General features: G+C 40.7%; 1 protein-coding gene across 3 annotated transcripts; it reads right to left on the bottom strand.

Moving 5' to 3' along the window:
• Window positions 1–653: 653 nt before the first annotated feature.
• On the bottom strand, window positions 654–21,809 carry sec24b (SEC24 homolog B, COPII coat complex component). Of its 3 annotated transcripts, none has more exons than XM_026357298.2 (24): window positions 21,464–21,809; window positions 20,172–20,840; window positions 19,554–19,715; window positions 17,922–18,056; window positions 14,062–14,145; window positions 13,278–13,438; window positions 12,467–12,651; window positions 12,007–12,109; window positions 10,747–10,873; window positions 10,508–10,617; window positions 10,102–10,214; window positions 9,827–9,945; window positions 9,235–9,290; window positions 8,929–9,135; window positions 7,919–8,042; window positions 7,522–7,680; window positions 7,185–7,358; window positions 6,950–7,060; window positions 6,509–6,684; window positions 5,624–5,761; window positions 5,192–5,296; window positions 4,553–4,645; window positions 3,004–3,107; window positions 654–1,676 (listed from the first exon to the last, which is right to left on the bottom strand). In XM_026357298.2, the coding sequence occupies exons 1-24, from the start codon at window positions 21,555–21,557 to the stop codon at window positions 1,562–1,564; spliced, it is 3,624 nt and encodes a 1,207-aa protein (XP_026213083.1). In that variant the 5' UTR covers window positions 21,558–21,809; the 3' UTR covers window positions 654–1,561. The 3 variants fall into 3 exon arrangements, with proteins under 3 accessions (XP_026213083.1, XP_026213082.1, XP_026213084.1); XM_026357297.2 differs by having other exon boundaries at window positions 20,172–20,846; window positions 21,464–21,807; XM_026357299.2 differs by lacking the exon at window positions 17,922–18,056 and having other exon boundaries at window positions 20,172–20,846; window positions 21,464–21,807.
• Window positions 21,810–22,862: the final 1,053 nt, after the last annotated feature.

Raw genomic sequence — 22,862 nt, forward strand, 5'->3', positions numbered from 1 at the left:
CTTGATGTTTCCTGGCCCGTGCACATGTATGAGAGTGTGTGAGTAACACAAACACACAGACAAACATTTGGATTTGTGAAAGGGACAAGTGTGTAAATCCAGCTCCTTATAAAAAGCTTAAAACAACTTTTCTGACACCCTTTTCCGGCTGGATGTGGCTTCCCTCCCTCCAAAATGTTTACCCATATTTTAAACTCAACAATGTTTTTCAAAACTGAAAACTGAGAATGTGAGATTCCTTCATGATGCTTCTTGCCTTCTGCCTGGCTGGCAGCGAAAGCATGAAAATATTTGAGGTCCAGGGTGCAGTTTTCCATGAGAACAGCAGTTAGACCATGTGGGAGCCAGATCTGTTAGCAAATAGAGCAGGGAACAGTTCACTGTTTGTGTGTTTACTACAGGCGATTAACTTCAGAGTATTTTACAGTTTCTTCCTAAGGAGCACAACTTAATTACACAAAGCAAACTCTGTACTCACACAGGGGTCCCTCCGCAGAAACTGGAAACGACTGGAGGTTGAATTTAGTGAAGAAACTGCTGCACGTCTAGTGATTGATTATATAAATGTGTCAAACATGAGATGAGATGGTCCATTATAAACACAACGGAAAACAATTTGTTTTAAACGTCGACATCACACGAAAGCAGCAACAGTTCTGTTTTTGTTTTTTATTTAATAAGCTGGTTCATAAATTATCGCACATAAAAGATTCTTTCGACAGATACAAAGTGGATAGCATCTTCGGTTAGCGGCTGAGGGAAAAATTAAAGCAAAACAGAAGATGATTGTTGACCTTAGGGCATGTTTTTGATGTCTGATCTTGTAAAATCAGAAGAGCGGAGCAGATAATAAGGAGCTGACAGAAGGTTTTTCCAATGTTCCCAGACAGTGGTCGTCCATCCTCAGACTAGCAGCGAACTGAACGTGACATGCATTTTGTATTTCAAAGCACATGCCGAAAAAAACAAAACAACAAAACAACAACAGCTGGAATGCTTGTTTCTGTTCTCCAGTGTATTAGAAAAATGTAAAACCTAAAATTAAACTGAGGGAGAGAAGAAGGGAATAAGTTATAGAATAAAAACAGAGCACTAGCTACATGTGAGGCTCACAAAAACAAAGTGAACTAAAAACATCTTGAAGTGGCATCTTCGTGGCTTGACGTTCTTTACCCTTCTTTTCATGAACGATGGCATTTGATGAAACTAAACGGGGGTTTGACAGTGGTTAAGAGGCAGCGACGAGACGCTGGAGGAGCTTTTGTGATGATTCGTTTTGACGTGTAGCAAATTGCTGTTTCTTCATTCAATCCTGGCATTCTTCATTCTTTTCTACAGAGATTCCCTCCTCCCCACGTGATGGTCAAATCACAGCTGACCAAGAGCTCTGTGGGTGGATTTGTTTAATTAGACTGTTTCAGAGAAAGAGGAAGTAACCTCCTCGCTAAAACTGGTCAGAAGGAGCAATGAGTGTCCGTCATTGGCTAGTGCTAGTTTTCACTCTACGAGGCCGAAAGCCTTTTCTCACACTGGTCACAGTTTCCCTCAGTACAATGAGAGCCTACTTGGTTATTTGCTGCTGAATGTGTTGCAGGAATTCATAGTATGAAGAAGCCGACTCTGACCGATCTTCCACCAGGTGCTGGAAGAAAGTGGCTTTAGCCGAAGCATCGTCCCTGCAGAAGAAAATAAAAACAAGGAAACTGTTAAAATGACAACAAGTCAACCATCATCATCACGATGTGACCCTTATATATTAAGTACATTACATGTGCGGCTGTGTTCCTGCTTGTACCAGAGTTGAAATGCATTTGTTGCAGTAACATACAATTAATAACAAGACACTATTCTTATTTTGCTTTAGCCCAAGTCCTGTACCTCACCCTTCACTTGATCACATGCTTCTCTGTCAGGAACGATGCCAACATTCGTACATGTACCAGTCAGTCAATCAGCACTGACATGAGTGCTTCTCCTTAACACTTATGGTGTAAACATGTGGTTCTGTAACAATGCTGTTCTACACAGATGAGGAGAGAGAGGAAATAGAAACAATGCATTCCTTAGGGAAGACTGTACCACTGCCGTCAATCAGTGACCTCACTGTTTACTATGTGTGTACACTGGAAATATTTTCAAGTCTATCAAGAATTCATCTTTAACATGAATCCGTCACAACCAGTTTCTGTTTAGTGTCGGTTGACAGAACTCAGTGGAAACACGACAACATCGATGAGGTCTTGTGACAACTACTTATTATTCATACTTTATTCATCTGTTGGCAAAGTCTTCCCTCACTTTATTAGACACACCTACTCAAATGCATACTGACTCATCTGCTGTGAACCTCAGAAGAATTTACTGAGAATAGAGCAGCAGAAGACCACGCCGCGTGCCACTCCTGTCAGCTGACAACGGGAAACGGAGGCTACAACTCGCATGGGCTCAGAAAAACTGGACATCAGGAAACTGCTTACTTCCAACTAAGCATTGTTTAATTACCACTGCCTACCTGAGTAATGCTGCTCATTATGTCCATCCCTTTATGGCCAGTGTACCCACACACTGATGGCTAATAATAATAATTATGTCTATATCACAAAGTTAAAATCATCTCTAACTGGTTTCTTGCATAATGAATGTGCATTCACACAGACGGTTACAACATCTGGCTCCTGGTGGATTTGTAGAACTGCAAACCAGGTGTTACTGGCCTAGTCTTTTGAATCTATATGTGTATGTCTCATTAGCATCAACAGCTGTTAACCTCAATAAACAAACTCCTATTTGACTGAGAATCTTCACCGACGACAGTGGAGGTAAAATCCCATTCATTTGCATTTTCTTTTTAAAACTGGGTTCACTGTGTCATATTTGGATGGAAACCCGCCTTGTAACTGTGTCAAATCCAGCATCTGGGTGTTAGAAGATCTGTAGAGCCACACTGGACCCTGAGTGCTACTTTAAAGTCAGATGTTAATCCAGATGTGCAGCAATGCTTACTTGACAACGTGTATCGTGGAGCTGAAAGCTCTGTTGTCCTGTAGCCAGTCGAGGAACGCTCGCACCCTCTCCGACAGAGAAGTCTCCAGCTCAGGAATGTGACTCTGGATTTCACAGAGAGAAAGAGACGGCAACTGAAACATCAACAACATTGTTTTCACTGCTGAGTGTTTCAGATAGGAAACAGATAATGTTGACTCACACAGTCATCCCAGCTACACAATGTGGTTTACACAAATAGGCCTGTGCTGTGAAATGTGGGGTTTGTAGGTGGCTCTGGGATGCATTGACCCCTTTCTAGAAAAATAAAATAAGCAGCATAAACAAGTGCTGATGGTTGTTTTTTGTTCTGGGTGGTGCCATCACACCCACACTGTGTGGCAACAATGGAGCTTTCTAGGTGCATGGTGTGTTTAAAAAGCAGAAAAGCTACACCAGCAAATCTGTTTTGCTGCATCAGTTATCTGCTAACAGAAATGTAGGCCCCCTCCTCCTTCATTGTGAAACAAGTGGTGAATCATTTTTAGGGGAAAATGTGTAAAATACTGCATTACATCATTCATGCAGCAACTGGGTGGTGTTTGTGTCAAGATGAAATAACTGCCTCCAACTTCTCTATCACAGCTATTCTCTGTCATTTCCTGATATAGTGGACGAAATCTAGACAAGAAAAAAATAAGTGAGCTCTGCTATTTCCTGGTTTTAGGCAGAACTTAGACATGAAATGTGATCTGATGGTGGAAGAATTAAGTTAAAATTTTCTGTTAACTGAACCACCTCTGTAACCTCAAGCAAACATTGAGTCTCTGCGGTAGATTTACTTTGATGTTTAGAGTCATTGTTCTCCAACAGCCAGCTACTTCCCACCTTCAATATGCAGACACCCACCCTGACATTTTCCTGCAAGAGACCTGGATAACCCTAGGAGTTAATTTACTCAATGCTGTCCAACACAGAGGGAGCAAAGCAGCTCCAAATGATGATGCTCCGTCCACCATACTTCACCTTCACAGAACATCAGCCTAGTTCTAAACATCTGTAATAATGTTTCAACCCAACAGAGATGCTGCAAAAACTCAGACCTCAACTTAATAAAGATGCTGTGAAATGACCTCATGAAAGCTATTCACATCAGGTGTCCTAAGAATAAGTAGAGGAAGAACGCTCTCCTGAACATAATGCAGGTTTAATTCACAGCTACATAAAGTGTTGGCTTGAAGTTATGGTGGCAAAAGTGGTTCAACCAGTTATAGAAGGTGTGTCATGTTTTCCACCATCACTCTGTATGTTTATTAGGTGTGTTCATCAAAGATCAGGACTATTTATGAATGTTTGTGTTTTATCAGAGTTTAGAAATATGTATAATATTTACATTGGGGATTTTACTGTAGATCAGATCACATTTCGTGACCGATTTATGCAGAAAACCAAGAAACCTAATAGTTTACTCCGTTGTTCTCGACACTGTCATGCTTCAGCTTTCATTTACTTTAAAATTCATGCATAAGCTGATTGCATTCACATTTGTGTGTAAAATTGATTTACTGACCATGTTGGGTGGTATTGAGGCATAGTTGGGGCAGCCCAGCACATCTTGGATGAACATCTCACTGCAGCATTTGCCTATCCAGAGGTAAAACACCTGCAACGACAGAAACACAAACGTGCTGAATATTTCTGACAGATTAACACCAAGAAGATTACATTTCAAATTCTAATAATGTCCTAACATATTTGTAGATAAATGAACAACTATGCCTGCAACTACTACTATGTCCACAACCTGACAATCCAATCAGACTGAACTTCCTCAAAGAAATGTTTGTGCCAAAGATCAGTTCTAGACCTATTGTGACTGTATTTCAAAATACCATATCATTATAGTTTTGCACTCATATTCAGTGAATTTACACTCAGTTCTTTCTATTAACATCATTTTATCTCCGTTTTCTGGCTGCAAAGCTGCAAACGCTAGTTTGAAGTTCATAATGACAGGATAAATGCAAATAAATGTTTTTGAAATTAATGAAAACCTTTGTAAATATCTACACTTGTTAAAGAAAACAATAGCGGGTGGACATTTGACAAAAGAAAGGAAGACATCTCTAATGTTGGAGAAATAAATATTTCTCCAACATTAGAGATGATATTCTGTGTATGTTATTAATAAATAACAGTAAAAGCTTACGTTGCCACAGTCCAAGAGGAAGGCTCCATCTCTGCTCAGTTTCTCAGCAGACAGGTGGAGCAGATGAGGCTGTGGAACCACGGTGTCGTTCAGATGGAGCGCCCCCTGTAGGTGACAAACACAAAGTGAGATACATCAGCTGTAGGTAACTGAGGTTTGGGTTTGTAGATCACTTTAATTAAAGAGAAAATATTAACATTACATGTTAACACATCAGTAAATATAACAGTGCCACTTGCATGATGAGTACTTTTCATATATTATGTACATTTTGCTGCGAGTACTAGCGTAACTTTTATTCTGCGACCTTGTTATTTTTATTTCAAACTTCTACCACTGGCTATGACAGTGATTTAGGTGATCAAACCCCTCGCTGACCTCATATGTAACTGAATCATCGTTCACAAATCATTTAGCTCAGCGTTGTCCCACCTGGTCCGACATGCTATCCAGCCTGTATAAGTCAGGATGAACCATTCGCATCAGCTGCTGCAGCGGCTGCGTCTTAAACTCACACATGGCAAAGACCCGCTCGTCCAGACGTGTGCTGGTGCCTGTCCGTAAAGCTTTCTGAAAACAATAAAAAATAAAAAATTATCAATGAAGCGACTGTAAACGTCTCTGTTTACTTTTGCTCCTTCACCGTCATGAATTTAATTTCACTTCAATTCAGTTTTATTTGTATAGCACTAAATCACAACAGACACTTTACTTTAAATGGTAAAGACTGATCATTTTGTAAAGTAGAATTGAAAATAAATGTGTAAATGATTCATCATCAAGTTACAATAGAGGAAATAAGTTCTAATAACATAGATAACAATAGGTTTAAAACTATGATAGGGTATAAACAAAAAAGAAAATAAACTATGATATAATAATAATATAAAAACCAACAACAATACAACCAACAGATCACGTTAAACAAAAGGTTGTTTTATTGATTTAAAGGTTTGCAGCTATTATTTAAGGGCGGGGTATCCAATCGTTTAAGGCCCTTAAATTCTCATGGTTTGTACAAACATGACCAGACCTATGGGAGTATTCTGTCACAGAGGGTGTGTGTGCATGTGTGTGTGTGTGAATTGGATCACACCCTGGATGTATGAATGGACAAGTCCAGGGTGGATGGATACAGTCACTGACTGTGTGGATGTAGTTGTGATGTGAATACTGTGAATATTGTAAGATGTGTAACATTACTGTAGAGGTGGATTAATATGTGTTTATACACAACTTGTGTCTAAAGGTTGTGATTAACTCATGTAAAGTTTGTTTGTGTGTCTTTATTCATTCATTCCTATACAGTAGTCATACCTGTTTTAGAAGAGCAAGGATATAAAGAGGGAAGAGGCGCATGGCAGCGGGGAGGACAAGGCCGGACTGCTGAAGATTGGACATGTTGCTCTTGTAGGCGGTCACCAAGTCCACCACTGCGTTCACCAGAGCATCTCGAGCATCTGATAGGTTGGACGATATCGACCGGTCGATGGCTGGAATAAGCAGAAAACATCATTTAAACTAAGAGTTTTGCTAAAACTACTTCATGAAAGAACATTTTTAAAAATGTTTTGTAGCACCTGCAGTTTCCTTAGTATAAACTAAGTATGTATAACTGTTAAACATTAAAGGTAAATTAAGTGACTGTCAAAAAGATTTTGTTCATCCGCTCCATATTTTACAGCGTTTCTTAATTCAGTGTTGGGCAGTATCACATTATTTAGGAAAGAAATTAGAGAGTTTGTGCTACAGACTCACCCATGTTGGCTAACAGACATGTAATGGCCTGAACATCAGCTCCGGCATACACGTCACTCAACTGACTGACAACCGGCAGACATAGAGTGTGAACTCTGATACGCCTTTTTCCTACAGGGACAGAGAGATGAATTTGTTTTCACTTGGTTTAAGATTTGCTACAAGAAGAGAAACAAACATTGGAAACATATTGGAAAAGTCACACACATGCACTTTACTACCTAAGTGTGTGTACCTTTACTGGAGGTGTAGAGCAGAGCAGCCTGGAAGCAGGCAAGAGATGAGTCTGCCAGAGAGTCGTCAATTGACATCTGGACAGCAAAGGCAGAGTCTGGGTTCACATTTGCCAGGGACAGCAGGTCAGTAGATCGCACAAAGAAGTTCCCATGGAATGTATGGATGGACAAACCTGAGGGTACCCAGGAGCGAGAGCAGAGAGGAAACCGATTTAGAAAAATAGATAATGGGTAAGAACCTTTTCCTTCAGCTGTACGCACAGAAGTAACATCTATCAAGAGATCAAGGTGCATAACAAGCATCACTAACATCAATAGGTAACAAACATCAATTACCTTTAGTGCATCGTATTCTCATGACCGCCTCAAAGCCAATCTTTCTGGTGAGGTAGCGCTCAAGATCTTTCTGGAACTTCTCCAGCTGGGACAGGTTGTGGATGTAATGAAAGGATGGGTAGTAAAAGATACTGCCTGCTGAATACTTGGATATACACGCTGCAGAACAGGAGAAGAGGAGAAATTACAATTAATCATCTACTAGACAGATGCTCACAAGTTAAGTTTAAATTGCAACTTATTATGCAAATACTTGAATAGTTTTTTCAATAATGAATAAATTAGTTGACTATGAAAATAGTCATAGTTTCCATTCATTAGTTGTAACCACAGGTACCAACCAAGGTCATGAGAGATAAACAGACCAAGTGACAGAGGCAAATGTTGGTGTTCTTACCTAGTGAGGCAAGATCAGCATACTGGGAGCTGAGCAGAAAAAGATCTACTCCAATCTGTTGTCCTGAACAGTCCAGTGCAAGTTTCTTATAGAAGTCTGTGGCTGGCCCAAGGTGCGGCACTCCCTGAAAAACATAGAGACTAGTTACCAAAAGAAATCTTGTTATTCTGGGTTGGAGAGGAGGAAATAAACAGTCTCAGGTGCACAGAAGTGCAGTCAAAGTAACATGACCGTATGATATCACTTATAAAGAATGCAACCTGAGAGCACATAATCTGGCTGATGAAGATTTTCTTAGTTCATTGTTGACGTTGTATATTTTCCTTAGTTTCCTTGTTTGTTTTTTTCCTTACGCTCAAGGTTTACCTTAAAATGCCACACAGAAGCCAAAAGAACAGAAAATCGCTTTCCCAGTGAGAGAAAGCAGATCAGCTCCTAGTTCATTTAATTCATGACTTCTGGAAACCACTACAGTAAATCTTTGGCTTCTACACAGACGATGAAGATCAATAAATCACAGTCCTAGGAGGACAATAACACAGACTTTAGCTTGGAACTCTCTAAGGACGTTCTATCTTTAAACTGAAATGTGAGATCCAATGGTAATGTTGTGGCTGGTGAAATAAAATGAGTTGTGGCAGAAATACAAATTTAGCTAGGTCTAATCCACACAGCATGGGGTGTGGAAGAGTCAATCTGTGGCTGTATTTCTGTGGCTGTATTTCATCTGTCAGATGGATGATTTTAGCCCTCGTAAATTACAGGAAGGAGACACCACCATCATTTAGAACTTGGTAGTAGTAGTATTCATATGAACATCACTCCTGATTTTATTATTCTCTTCAACAGTCATGTAAACAAATAACAGGTATTTGAACCAGAAGACTGTGGAGTTTAAAATACAAAGTAAAAACAAAGACTGAGAGCCAACAGAATTCTCACTTTACCATCAGTAAATCCAAGAAGAAGGATTATTTCCCCACCACATATCCCCAAACTTTCATCTGTACCTTTGTGCTGGAGCGCTGGTTCGGGTCTTCCCTCGACTGTAGCATACCAGCACCTAGTGTGGGCAGCTGGGTCTGGAACACTGTGACGCGGCCCCCGGTAGGTGACATGAGCTTGTAAGCAGCCTGTAAGGCCGGGCCGAGGGCGCTGTGAGTCTCTCTACTCTGGCTGAACATGGCAGGCAGAGAGGTCAGCAGGTCCTTCACTAGCTGGAGAAGTGTAGTGAGAGAGGAAATATAATATGAAAGAGGGAAATAAGGGAAATTAATGAATGATAACCCAAAGTATATTTCACTTAAAGGGAGTACCTCTTTGCTTTCCTTTAGATTCACCATCAAACTGTCATGAGACGGTATGAAGACATCTGGAAAAAGAAGACAGACATCGACTCTTAATTCAAGGCACAGATTAATTCAGTTTTCTAGCTTTTAACTCCTTTAAATATAACTCAAACCTGTCACCCATCTGCTTTATATGTAGCTCAGAGGAGACATGCACATTCTTATTGCACATGTATATTTTTGCAGAATGTAGTAGTCAGGGAACTCATTTCACAGCGGATCCTTAAATCTACATGCTGGGCGACTTAAATCTCAGTAATGTCAATGCCATTATAAACACGTGTATCATTAAAATAGAAATCAGAAGACAGAGTTTGTGCCAGCTGGAATGTGGATTTCTTAAATGAATTATTATACAATTACGGGAAATTACATTTTGTTTCACAAACCTTTACACAAGACACTCTTTTATTACATTTACTATTTTGACTGTCCCACCATAAAGCTAATTTTATCATCATATAATAGGTCGAACTCCCCAAGAATGTTGCCTCAAGTTACTGTCAACTGATTTTGTTGAGTTACTTGAGAAGATCCTGATTCCATTGAGAAGACATACCATCTATGTCTGACACCACCAGCATCTGCGGCTGGGACAGCCCCTCCTGGAGGTTGTAGAAGTGGATAGTGCTGTCGAAAGTGAGGAACCCCAGTCTGGTACGTGTATCCCCGGGCAACCTAAAGCACATAACAACACATTACTAGACATGAATTCAATGGTGGTTAACAATTCAAATACTTTTCTTTCCTTTTCTTTCTTTACTGCAATTAATATGGAAGCAAACTCGTAAACTAGTTACACTCGTAGTATGTTGAATCATCAAGAGCACTCACTTATCCAGGTTCTCCAGAAGTGACTCACAGAAGTACTTCAGGTAGCCTGCTTCAACAGCATTATGAGACACATCAAGCACAAACAGGTAGACCGCCGGCTGTGGAGGGCGCAACTGAACACAAAAGAGAAAGAAGAAAAATGTGAGTCTAGGGAATTCAAGCTGAATGTGTATAAACATGTACAGTTACAGGCATAATTTTAAGTTTTTTTAAAACTGGTTTATGTTTGTAATGCAACCTCACTTTGTAAAGTTCAGAGACACACATGCCTTCTGACACTGACGCACTAGGGCAACACTGCCCTGAAGTGGAGAAATTTATAACTGCACAACAAAATGTATAAAATAAAATAAAATTTTAAAAAAATCACTATTATATAGGTTTAAGGACAGGATAGACAGATCACCATATAGTCTGAGGAGGCGATGAACTCCACGGTAGAGTTTTGAACTTCTGGTCTCTTGTGGGGCTCACCATACGACCTGGTGACTGGGTTGTACATAAACTCATCTGGAACTGAGAAAGAATAAAAGTGGGTCTACAGTAGCGTCTGAAAGGCGATGAGCAATACTGAATACATTTATATACAGGACTGCATCCACAGATCAGAACATGAGCCAGAAGATAAAAACAAAAAACAAGTACCATCATTGACCCGGTAACAGAGGTTGCACTTCCACCGGCGCTGGTCCAGAAAGGTGACAAATGGATTAATGTAGGTGCGACAGGAGCGACAGCGCACTATTGTGTTCGATGTGATCACTGGTAATTGCTGTAGCGACAGAAGGACAAAAATAAAGTGACTATTTAGAAAACTACACAATATGTCTTTGAGCTCATTTTCTTTTTAAGTTTTGCTCTTCAATCTCTGATGTGAATTATAAGCTTTTAAAAATCATTCCTCGCCTCAGCTGGCGAACAAAAGGAGGCTTCGATTCTGTATTCTAGTGGCAGCAGCTGAACAAGTCTTTGTTTGACCCACTTTTTAGTCCCTTATGTTTTCTGGGACTGTATTCTCAAGGATGTCTACTGCTGGTGAAGTGCAGCCTCAAAATGTTCTACTTTCTCCTTAGAACATAGTCTGTATATTGTTCAGTACACCTAGTAGCCATAATGTGTTTGGCTACTAGAACAACAACATGTCTGTTTTATCATTTTAAAATCACATTTCTGTGTAGTGTGAAGGATATGGTGACTGTGAATCTTGTAACCATGTCATTACAGTAATTTACTCTGAAAGCAGGAGCACCTGGGTACAGACAGCTGTTGCCAAGACTGTATCTGTTTCACTGAATGAAAATAGATCAAATTGGTCTTAATTCGTTTAGTGAGTTACTCACAAACACTTTAAACACCTCAATATTTGTTACTAGTAGAGTGAACAGAGTTTCCATTTGACTCCTGTTATCTTTCGGCCTTGTTTTCACGTGGTCTGTGGATCCCTGCTCTGTGTCAGTTCTCTCCCTCCAACACCACATCAGTTAACACATCTATAAATAAGTTCACCTATCTCCCTGAGCCTCATCATCTTTCTCCTGCTGTTAGTGCAGCTGCAAACAAAGGATAAGTTTCACATGCCACTGTATTTCCAGCCTCGTTGTATTCCTCCCCCAGTGTCTGGTCATTTTTACATGTTAACAAGCTGAAGATCATAAAAGCTACAACAACACCTGTTTCAGACAATTTGTTAGGGCTTTTATTTCTTTTTAGATTAACAAGTGGCAAATGTTTTATTATTACCTAAACAAACACTCAAATATGTGTCTAAGATGCAAAATTTTTCTTTTTGTTGGACAGTTTCAGTTGCTGTTCTCAGTATCTGTAAAGAGCTCGTTATGTTTGGGACAAACCTTTTCTGTAGAGGATGTTTTGAGTGTTATAGAGTCATTTTGGGTCAGATCATACCTGTAAATCCCTAAAGGGGTGAAGGAGGAGCCCCAGTGGCAGTCGGGCCTTGTTGAGCAGAGTCTGGGTCTGAGGAATGCTGCTCAGGGTACACCTGAAAGTCCTGATCAGCAGAGAAACAACAGGCAGCACATCCACAAATGAGAAAATGAGTCTCATAGTCTCATACATAAAGATTATTTTATGTCTATAACACCCAGTTGTTCTGTTATTTTCTTTATGTCTAGGAAATCATTTCCTGCTTTGAATTTCCTAATGTTCTCTGAATAACAGTTTGATTTCACTCAGTGTCTTTTCCATCTTTATATGTCATCTAACGTATCCCACTGACTACAATGGTGGACATCAAAGTCTTCAATCAGAGTTAAAACTGGAATTGCATTTTGAGGTCAAACTGTAGTTAAACCAGTTTATGGATAATAAACATACCATGAGGTGAGATACTCTACATCTAACTTACTGTGGACTGCAGTTGACCTTCTTGAGGTCAGGGCTAACGTTAGGTTCAGGGGCCTCCAGGGGCCTGGGGGGCAGCAGGTTCCTCTCTTGCAGCAGGTTGACTGGCCTTAGGGCCTCCACTTCTAACTCTGGCACCCCGCTGAGCCCCCCCAAGGCTGCAGACAGCTGGGACATGTTCGGGAATGGCTGCACACAAGAGGTAGTGATAGTAAGTAGTAGTAAGAGTGACTTTTGATTCTTGAAGTTCTAAATTACCACAACACAAAATCTATTTCTCACATATAAGACAGTTCTGCTTTTTGCACCACCCTAAATGAAGTGTTCATTACAGCTTATGATATTCAACATCTAACCATAAACTGAAGTAAGACTGCAGACTGCTCATTAGGAGACTGTGCACACTGACTAGATTGTTAGATCCTGGACATGCTTAGTGAGCATTTGTTAGACAGTGCAAAGTATCTTCATTGGCAGTTATCTATATTACCAATTATTTTCATGATTGAGTAAATCTATACAATAAATCTCGAAATATAGAGAAGAAGTCCCGTCACAATTTATGCATATTTCTTTATACAATAAATACAATCGACAGATTCATTTTCTGCTGAACTGCTAATCACACATCCACTAATACTGTGGTTTCAGCTAAATTCCAAAGTTAGATTCAGTTTATGTAGAAAAAAACATTGAACAGCAAGATGACCAGCAGAAGAAGATGTAGGCAGGGATTTGAGGCCTGGCTCCAAGCTGGTAAACGAAAAGTTCAAATATGAAACAAGATGCGTGCTTACTTCAAGCTGCAGCCTCACCTGGGAGTACTGCTGGTAGCTTGACTGACCATACAGGTTGTGAGAGGGGGAGGGTGCTGTGTGGGTCGGTCCCTGCTGATAGGCTGGCTGCATGCTGGGGTATCCATGGCTAGCATAGGGCTGAGCCTGGCTGGTCATATCATTGGAAGGTGGCATGGAATCTGGGAAAAACAGTTCAACATTAATGTGATGTACATTCAAAACACACAAGCAGTTGGATTTTAAAAAGTGCAACAATGAAAGCATGTGCAGTTTGGACATGTGAAGTACATGTGTGACACATTCCTATCACAGGCTTTTGCATTATTTGAGAAGTGCATCACAGCACTGTGTCGGTGCATCTTCCACATCCTCTCCTGTATATGCTGCATTACAAGTAGTTTAAAGGTTTCAATCAACCTGCTGTGTCAACTTGTTTTACATCATGACAGCGTGCATGAAAGATGCAACATTATTTACAGTATTTGCTTCTAAACATTAACTGTAAATAGGGGAAATAACTAAAATTAATCATGTTAACAGAAATTATTCTTGAGTAGATCTTTAAATTCTTTAAATGACAGCATGTTTGACCACTTGTTCAGTATATGCAGCAGGACAAGCAATTGAAAGCAATTAACTGTTTCAAATTAATTGTTGGTAAATCACAATCTAACATTTACCCATGAGATAAGATAAGATATGGAAATCTTTATTTGTCCCACACTGGGGAAATTGCATTTTTGGGTTTCATAATGTGGTAGATATGCCTATGAAGTAGATGTGAAACCCGTTTATCTTATACCTGGATAGCTGCCCCCTTCGAGGGAATCATAGCTGTTGGGCACCGGAGAGGCACTGCCAGTGGTGGAAGAAGAAGTGTCACCACCTGCCATGGTTGGAGAGACACATAATTTAAAATGAATATCAAAGAGAGAGACTTGTTGAGATAATGGAAGAGCAAATAATTTCGTCTGCAAAATACGAACCACAGCAAAGTACAAGTTACAGAAAGACAAACACAAGTAAAAGTAACTAAAGGGTTGATCAAATGGCTCAATAAAGAAAGAGGGAAAGTCTGAGAGACTGCTGCTGTAAATGAAGTCAAGAAATAAAAAGGAAGGAAAGAGGATCAAAAAACAGGAGGGGGAGATTCAGGAGCCAAAAAACATTAAAGAGAATGAAAAGCAGCTTTTGTTTGTTTGACCATGAAGTTTGCAGTGTGGATTCCCTCTGGGCCCTGAGATGAGGAAAAAAAGGAGGCAGTGTGAATACAAGGATGAAAACACGATGAAAGGATGCACATTAGTCCTGAAAAAGCTTGCATACATATATGTTGTTGGGAGCACAGGCCTCTGAAGAGGCGACTAAGACCAAGAAAATATGAAAGGAACAAAAGTATGAGGAGAATCGCAAAAGAATATTATCACAAAAAGAAAAAATCCAATAGATACAGCAATTAACAGCAGCAAACAATAAAAAAAGACACAAACAACAACCATCTTAAGAAAACAGTGTAGGTCATAAAATACTGCTAATAGTTTAAATACCAGCTTTATTTTCCAAGGAAGAAAAGAAATTCAGCACCTTTTTAGGGCCCCAGAGGATACCCAAGGCCTGCTGGTGAGCCTCACTAAATGTAAAAACGTCAAACAGTAACAGTACAAAGTATCGTCAGCCCACAACAGAGAAATGATCATATCAGACATTGTTCGAATGTTTATACAGATGCAGACATTAATGTGAGACAACCAACGTTTGTGGGACAGAACTAATTCTGTTATTCTACATTAATGTTTGAAACTTTGCGCTAGTTTGAACAGCTGAAATTTAAATTACAAGTTTAGAGAGAAAATGTGTCTTTTGTGAAAGATGTTGCTCAGTGGGATTTATACCAGTTTAAATAAAAGAAATTTAAGAAAAAAAAAAAAAAAAAAGACTTGCACTTGGTTTAGAGGAAAACTCATCCATGAATAGGATTACTAGGATATACCATTTGAATGAATTTGAATTAACCCATGTGGGCCAAAGGCAGGGATCAACAACAGAAAACCATGATACGACAAGCGTCTGGCAGAGAGCTCATTGGACAGGACAGGATCCAATTATCTCCGACTAAATCTGAACAGCAGACTGACTACTGGATTATCTGCTGAGACAGAGGAGGACTCCAGGAGGGCTAAGCCTTCTTCGTCCACTTCCAAGATCCTTCAGACACCTTTTCCTGCTCCTCTTGCACTTTGTTCTGTCACCTTATAGGTTATTAAAGTTTATTAAATTTTTTTTTCTATAAACAGCTGGTCTCAGGATTTTTTGTCACATGCCCACTTTGCGAGGCACCAGGCAGTTTTAACATGCAGGACCTATTTTATGTCTTTTTTTATATTTAGACTTACAAGGGGCAAGAAAAAGTATGTGCACCTTTGGAAATCTTGTGGTTTTCTGCATTAATTTGTCATAAAATGTGATCTGATCTACATCTAAGTAGGGTTAACCCTTAACCCCCTCTATCAAAGTACCTCTAGTCCACACCCCCAAACTAATGTTCTTAACAAGATTAGCTTTTTCTGTGATTATTTCAAAGGTTCACTTTTTCCACTAGCACTATGAGGTTTTTATGGTTGTTCTCAATACAGACATGAAAGATCAGAAATTGTTTTTGTGCTATTATTTTGAGCACATTATATTTGTTAATACTCTTGACTTGAAGATCAGATCACATTTTATGACAAATGAATGCAGAAAACCATTAAATTCCAAAAGGCTCTGTATTTATTATAACTTATAACCTACCTTTAGATGGCATTCCCCTGGCTGAACTGATGTTTCAAATTCAGATTTGATTGTGGATAGATAGCAGGGAATGCACTCCTAATTATCAATAATTACAGTAAAGATTTAGCTCATGCTATGTGGCAAAAGTGTTTATGAGTTGACTTTCTGATCCATCTCATCATCACACTGATCTGATTACATGTAGATAAACGGCAAGCAAGAAAGCTGCACAGAGGTTTTAAGTTTTCACCAAGACCGCATCACGTGTGAATAATCCACTTATACACAGCACTGCTATGACAACATCTGTCATTCTCTTGAGATGACTGTCATCATTTTGGGACCACTGGCTGCATGACTCGGCAGGTTTGGCCACAGACACAGAAAGCTGCATCTTCACTCAGCTGGGTTTCAATTGGGGTTCAACTTGCAGGAGAGATTTAATGTCTTGGAAACTGCTGCTCATTCTTTTTATAAATTATTAGATTTTTTGCTAAAAATAAATAAAACAGAGCTTTAAAACTTTTAAAATAGAAAATCTGGAATGTAATTTTGTGTAAATTTGTCACAGTAAGAGAAAAAAAGTATTCTGTCTATTAGCATGACACTTAGAAATCAACAACTAGTAGTTTGTTGCAGAAGACAACCTATAAGACCAAGTAACACCGCAGAGACTTCTGAAGATCATAAGGGGGAAAGTGAGAGCTTAATTGAGCCTCTCTTTTTATTAAGAGATGTGCTAATGAGTGCTTTACTGACAAAATCTTCACTCATGTTCCCTCGTGGGGAGCAAGCGAGTGAGCAAACACATACACAAAGACTGGACCAGCTGGCAGGGGAGAGGTTATATTTAAAAACCTGTTAACCTCTGGCTGATGACACAGCTCTGGAGGGACAGTCATCAGGAGAACACCTGAGTGGTGCATAACACGCTTATGGATGAGAGTGTTCAACTACTTTTTCCACAGAAGGATTCCACTTCAGTAACTATTCTGTATTGTTAGTTTCACTAAGGTGACAGGTGAGAGTCATCTACTATATCTTAAACCAATGTGAGATTAATAAAATTCTCTTTGCTCTGAAGCAGAAAGAAAAGGTTTGTTAAAAGCCTTTCTCTGGTTTAGCATATTGATAAAGTGTGAACTTGTTTCAACCTGACACGGCCCTCTACAAGTCACACAGACTAATTTTATCAATGAGAGTGAAAAGTATGCAAAATGTCTGAAACTAGGTGGTATCTTAAAACTGCCTTTTTGTGCAACAATCCAAAACGTTACATGAATACATCAGTTTAAAAGCATGATAAGCGTGGCTTTGTCCTTCTCCCTGTAAAGATTTTGTCACTTTAAGTAGGAGGCGAACAACAGATAATTATATCCCAAAGGTTGTTTAGTGAAAGTGAGCTTCTCGGCCTTCAAGGAATACAGCTTGCACTCACAATAAAGAAAAGCGGAACATTGCAGAAAGCTTTAAAGAAATACTAACCTACTCAACAGATTGCCTTTCAGATGAATAAAAGTTTTCATGACTGATGATTGTGAGGGAGAAAGATAATCAAGCAACGGCTGCACATTGAAAGGCTCCTGTTGATGAGGCAGCAGCAAGGTTTGAGAATAGATGTAATTAGGCTGTTAGAAAGGGGATGGTACAGCTGATGAGGGGCAACCTGATTAAAAGTGTTGGTAGGTTAAGCAGAAGTGACAGATGGTCAACAGAACATGGGAGCAACAGCGACTCAAAGCGACGTTGCAAGTGTGGAGGATGAAAAAGTAAAAACTGTTGATGTTTTTTTGGCACCATGAGAAGGTTTAGGACAGAGCTGAAGGAGTTTATGTGGATGTTTCATGGGGCACAAGAGGGGTTATAGGGGAAGTAAAAGCTAAAGCAGACCTGCTTCCTCATCCTCATCTTCCTCCTCCTCATCATCATCCTCAGAGCTGGATGACGAGGGGGCTCCTGTTGGGCCTGAGGTGGTGGCAGAGGCAGAACTAGCTCCACTATTAGCAACATATCCATACTGCATGCCTGTTGGAAGGTGGAGCAGGAAAGATAAATAAGAAAACTGTCAACAATTGACAGCAGATGGGATGATTGTGATCGTACTGTACACTTCCCACCCAGTGATGTGTCTGTGTGTGTGTTCAATTACCTAATTTATTCCTCTCACTGACCAAAGCACATTGTGGGTTTCACACTTTGTCAAACTATTCCACAGCACTATTTGACTCTTTTTTAGCTGTAGAAGCTAAAAGTCAAGTTGTTCCACAACAAGCCATGCTGCTTAGGTGCATCTTAACAATAACTCTGCCCTAGTCTAAACATGAAGCAAAGGAGATGACTAACAACTTAAAATGTACACATTCCTCAGTGTGTCACTCAAACTGATTGGAGCACTTTAAGGTGTGTTACTGCCTAAAGTGCTTTACTTTGGTTCGTTGCGTTACACCATGCCTGCGTATTCCTCACCACCTTGCAACTTTATAAATGTTAATAATCAGTATGACGTTAAAATGCATTATGATAAGTTTGTACTGCATTCAGTGTTAACATAACTGCTATAAATAATCAGAAGACTTCATCTAACACTACTAACCACTTGAAATAGGTGATGAGTTCAAACTTATTCTCCTGCTAACATGTTTGCAGTTGCCTGAGGTGATATTAACAGCAAAGAGAAAACTGAGTCCGACACACACTTCACTGGCCACAGACAGTAACAAATCTGCAGAAATGTTGTGATTATTGGTGTTTTTACACTACTTAAGCTACACTTTCTGTCACCATGGTGCAACTACACAAAGCATCAAAGTCCGCTGGTGTTTGCAACACAAATTATGATTAAATGCAAATGCAGCTTTCGCAGGAGTCCTGTGATCTTAACCTGCTGAAGAAGGTTAGCAGTGGAAATATTCACAGGCCACAGTCAAAATAAACCAGCAGCTGGCTGGTAAATGCTAAACTGCAGCCTGAAACTCTTACATTTGTATATATTTGTGTTTCTGTTTGTGTGTGTCCACGTGTGTCCACAAGAGATTAGGTGCAGAACATTTTCAAAGCGCAGCTGTGAGTGTGCAAACCAGCCTCACACACTTGTAACCTTAAAACAGGATATCAAACATTTAAATTGTACGCCCCAAAAATAGGCTCTTGAATAAGAGAATTTTCGACGAAGTTAAAGCACTTGTGTAGCGTTAAACTATGTTTTCGTGTCATCTTCTGAATTAAATTCACAACTTTACTTTTAGCTTACATTTGAATTACTGTTTTGAAACAGCTACAAAGCACAATGGCAACTTCCAAACACATACCTGTAGAAACACACAGTAAATATATACAGACAATTGTTAATATTCTTCATTTAAACACTCAGATCACACAAGCTGTCATTCATTAGTACTAAAAATGTGGAGCAAGAACAGCACCAGTGCAGATGTGCATTATGTTAATGAGTCACAAAAGAAAACAGACTAACATTCTTTCTGTTAATGCTTCAAAAATCCAAAGCTTGAATTTCTGTGTTACCTTTATGGCGGCTTGGTGAAGAATGGACTGAAGTGGAGGGGGTTCCTGAGGGCGGTTGGTCTGCATCTGCACCACTACTGGTGTGAGTGGTCGCACCATAGGAGTCATACTTCAGAGAAAGCTGGTGACTTTGGTCATAGTGTTGGTGGACAATAGTCTGGGCTAAAGGGAAAAGAACAAAGACCAGATTAAACTAAGAAGGGTTGCTTAAACAGAGATCTCAGTGCAGAGTCAAGACTGAAACTCAGGGGGGGACAGCAAAAATTGCAAACTGCACAAAAGAAGTAGAGGTCTGTCAATCATACGAGAATGGCTGCTGGCAGATTCTCCACCAGGAATGCTGAGTGGTTCTTCTTGTTTCTATAGGTGTATTTTACAAACACAAACCATGTACCTTTGTATTAGCTTTTACATGGAAAATGAAAATGTAAAATACTATAACTGCTTCCTGTACTTGATATAAAAGCAGTATTATTACTCCTCCAATATCTCTTTTAAAGCTGGCACTGACCAATGCTTATGAAACACTAAATTCATATGGTGCTCTTGAATTAATTAATAATTCCTCTTTTTTTTTTTTTTGTCAACCTCAGCGTTGACCAACAAAGTCTCACATACCCATGTTTCCCTGCCCATTCATTGTCGGCGCCAGCTGACCAGAAGGAGCCAGAGACCCAGGCTGCACCGCTGTCGTGGAGGCTGGCCGAGTGGTGCTGTACTGATGTAGGGGTGCACCCATTTGGGTGGGCATGACTCCAGGTGTGGAGGTGCTCTGAGAGGAACTGAGGGTGCCATACTGGCTACTTCCTGGTGCTGATGGGTAGGAAACAATAGGGTAGATGGGAGCTCCAGGGCCGCTAGCTGGCGCGGGAACCAAAGTGGGCTGCTGCTGCTGCTGTTGTTGTTGAGGGTGTGCAGGAGGAGCGTGGTACGACTGCTGTCCATAGTAGGATCCTGCAGTAGCATAGGGTGGATGCTGTTGCTGCTGCTGAAATGGCTGTTGATTGTATTGGGTGTTTGATGGTGGGGGTGCTGAAGAGGGAAAGGTAGCATATGGTTGAGAGGGAGGGGCAGAGCTTGGAGGTGCACTGTATGGGGAGGGTGCTACATGATGCTGAAGATGTTGATGCTGCTGCTGACGGTGGTTGTGGTAGTAGTTTGCACTGTTCGTAATGGGCGCTTTGTTGGGAACAGGAGCAGAGTGGGCAGGGATGGTGGAGTAGCCCTGTTGTTGAGGTGGGGCTCCGTAGTAGCCTGCAGGTGGATACATGGATGGGTAGGTCTGTGCTGGACCTCGGGAGAGAGACAAGTGCCGTTAATCCACAATCACTGATTTAGTGTTAAAACACTGAGCAGGTCATCACTGGCTACACACAGCCAGCTTCTTCGACAGCTGTCACCTGACCAGGTAGGGTTAATACCCCTTTAGCTCTCAGCTGAATGTGCAGCCCTGCTAACACTGCAACAACCAAAAACAAAACTAACGTTACAATATTTCACTTTCCAATCTATTAACTGCTTATTTATTTCTGCTCCAATATAAAACGGACACCGTGAAATGATGCTGAGCAGTCTGTCACGCAGGTAATATGTTGCTAACACTTAGCTCTCGTTTGATGTTAGCTTGGAAGTTACTGTTAGCCGCTACTTTGAATGGGTTTCAATGCCTGGGTTAGCTCTGAAGTTAGCTAGCGTTAGCATCTCACTAGCTAACTTAAGCCGAAACCCTCAGTTTCTGCCCAATTTACACTTCGCCCTAATTTATACTTAAAGTTACCCCATGGAGTCAATATTACATGGTAATAAAATACAAAAATAGCTCAGAGCCTCAGCTCGACTATCTCGCATCACAGGGTGTTAGCATGCTAGCACTAGCGGGCTAGCTAATCGCATCACCCGGCCTGGTTTACCATTCTGATAGGGGGGCGCAGCTCCACCGTTCGGCGTTGAGTTCTGGTTGTAGCTGACGGAGCTGTTCAGGTTAGTGAACCCCGGCGCTGACATCGCTTTGTCCTCCCGTTCTTACGCACACAGATAAACACACATGAGCGTCACTGTCTCAAAGCCTGGTTTCCCCCGAGAAGTGCGGTGAAGAGGCGGCTACTGGTCAGTGATGACCCGGGCAGCCTGGTCAGGTCCGCTCGGCTGAGAACTGAAACCTCCAGTGAGGCTGGATGTTGAGGATATTACCGAGTCCTGGCTGTGGTCCTACCACACCACCTTGTGGACTTTTTCTGCAAGTATCCCCATTTTAACATTATTAGACAGGAATCTCCATGAAGATTGCAGATGACACTGTGATCTGTGGTGAGTGCAGGGAGCAGGTGGAGGTAGAGTTAGAGAGGTGGAGGTAGAGTTAGAGAGGTGGAGGTAGAGTTAGAGAGGTGGAGGTAGAGTTAGAGAGGTGGAGGTAGAGTTAGAGAGGTGGAGGTAGAGTTAGAGAGGTGGAGGTGAGCTGTGGAAGGTTAGCTGCAGCAAGACAGGATGCATGTGTTTGATCGACAGGGAACCAAGTGGAACAGTGAGGTTACAGGGAGCAGAGGTAAAGAAGCTGCAGGACTTTAAGTACTTAAAGTCAAGGTTCAGAGCAACGCAGAGTGTGGAAAAGAGGTGAAGGGACGTGTGCAAGGAGGATGGAACGGGTGGAGGAAAGTGTCAGGAGTGTTGTGATAAAAGAGGATCAGCAAGAATGAAAGGAAAAGTGTTCAAGACGGTGGTGAGACCAATGATGCTGTAAGGCTCAGAGACAGTGGCAGAGCTGGAGGTGTTGAGGTTCTTTGGGAGTGACGAGGATGGACAGGATCAGGAATGAGTCCATCAGAGGGACACGTCAGATGTTTTGGAAAAAGACAGAGAGGACAGATTGAGGTGGTTTGGACACGTTCAGAGGAGAGATTGTGAGCATATCAGTAAACAGATTCTGAGTTTAGAGCTGCCAGATAGGAGGTGAGGAGGAGACCAAAGAGGAGATTTATGGATGTAGTGAGAGAGAACATGAGGTTGGTATGTGTGAGAGAAGAGGATGAAGAGGACAGGGTTAAATGGAGACAGATGATTTCCTGTGGGACTCCTGAAAGGGAACAGCTGAAAGAAAAAGAAGATTTTTTTCATTTACTTAACAAAAACACACCAATTAGCCACATCATTAAAACCAAGGAGGGTCAGTAGCTTTGTGTTATTGTTATTGTTTGTCTATTTGCACAAAAGGAGACAAAATATAAAAAAGCCAGAGGGATGAAACACCTCAACACACAGCACAAACTGTAGCCACCATGACTTCTGGAAATTAATGTTTCATCTTAAGTAGCA

This window comes from Anabas testudineus, chromosome 10 (assembly GCF_900324465.2).
Source record: "Anabas testudineus chromosome 10, fAnaTes1.2, whole genome shotgun sequence".
NCBI lineage: Eukaryota > Metazoa > Chordata > Actinopteri > Anabantiformes > Anabantidae > Anabas > Anabas testudineus.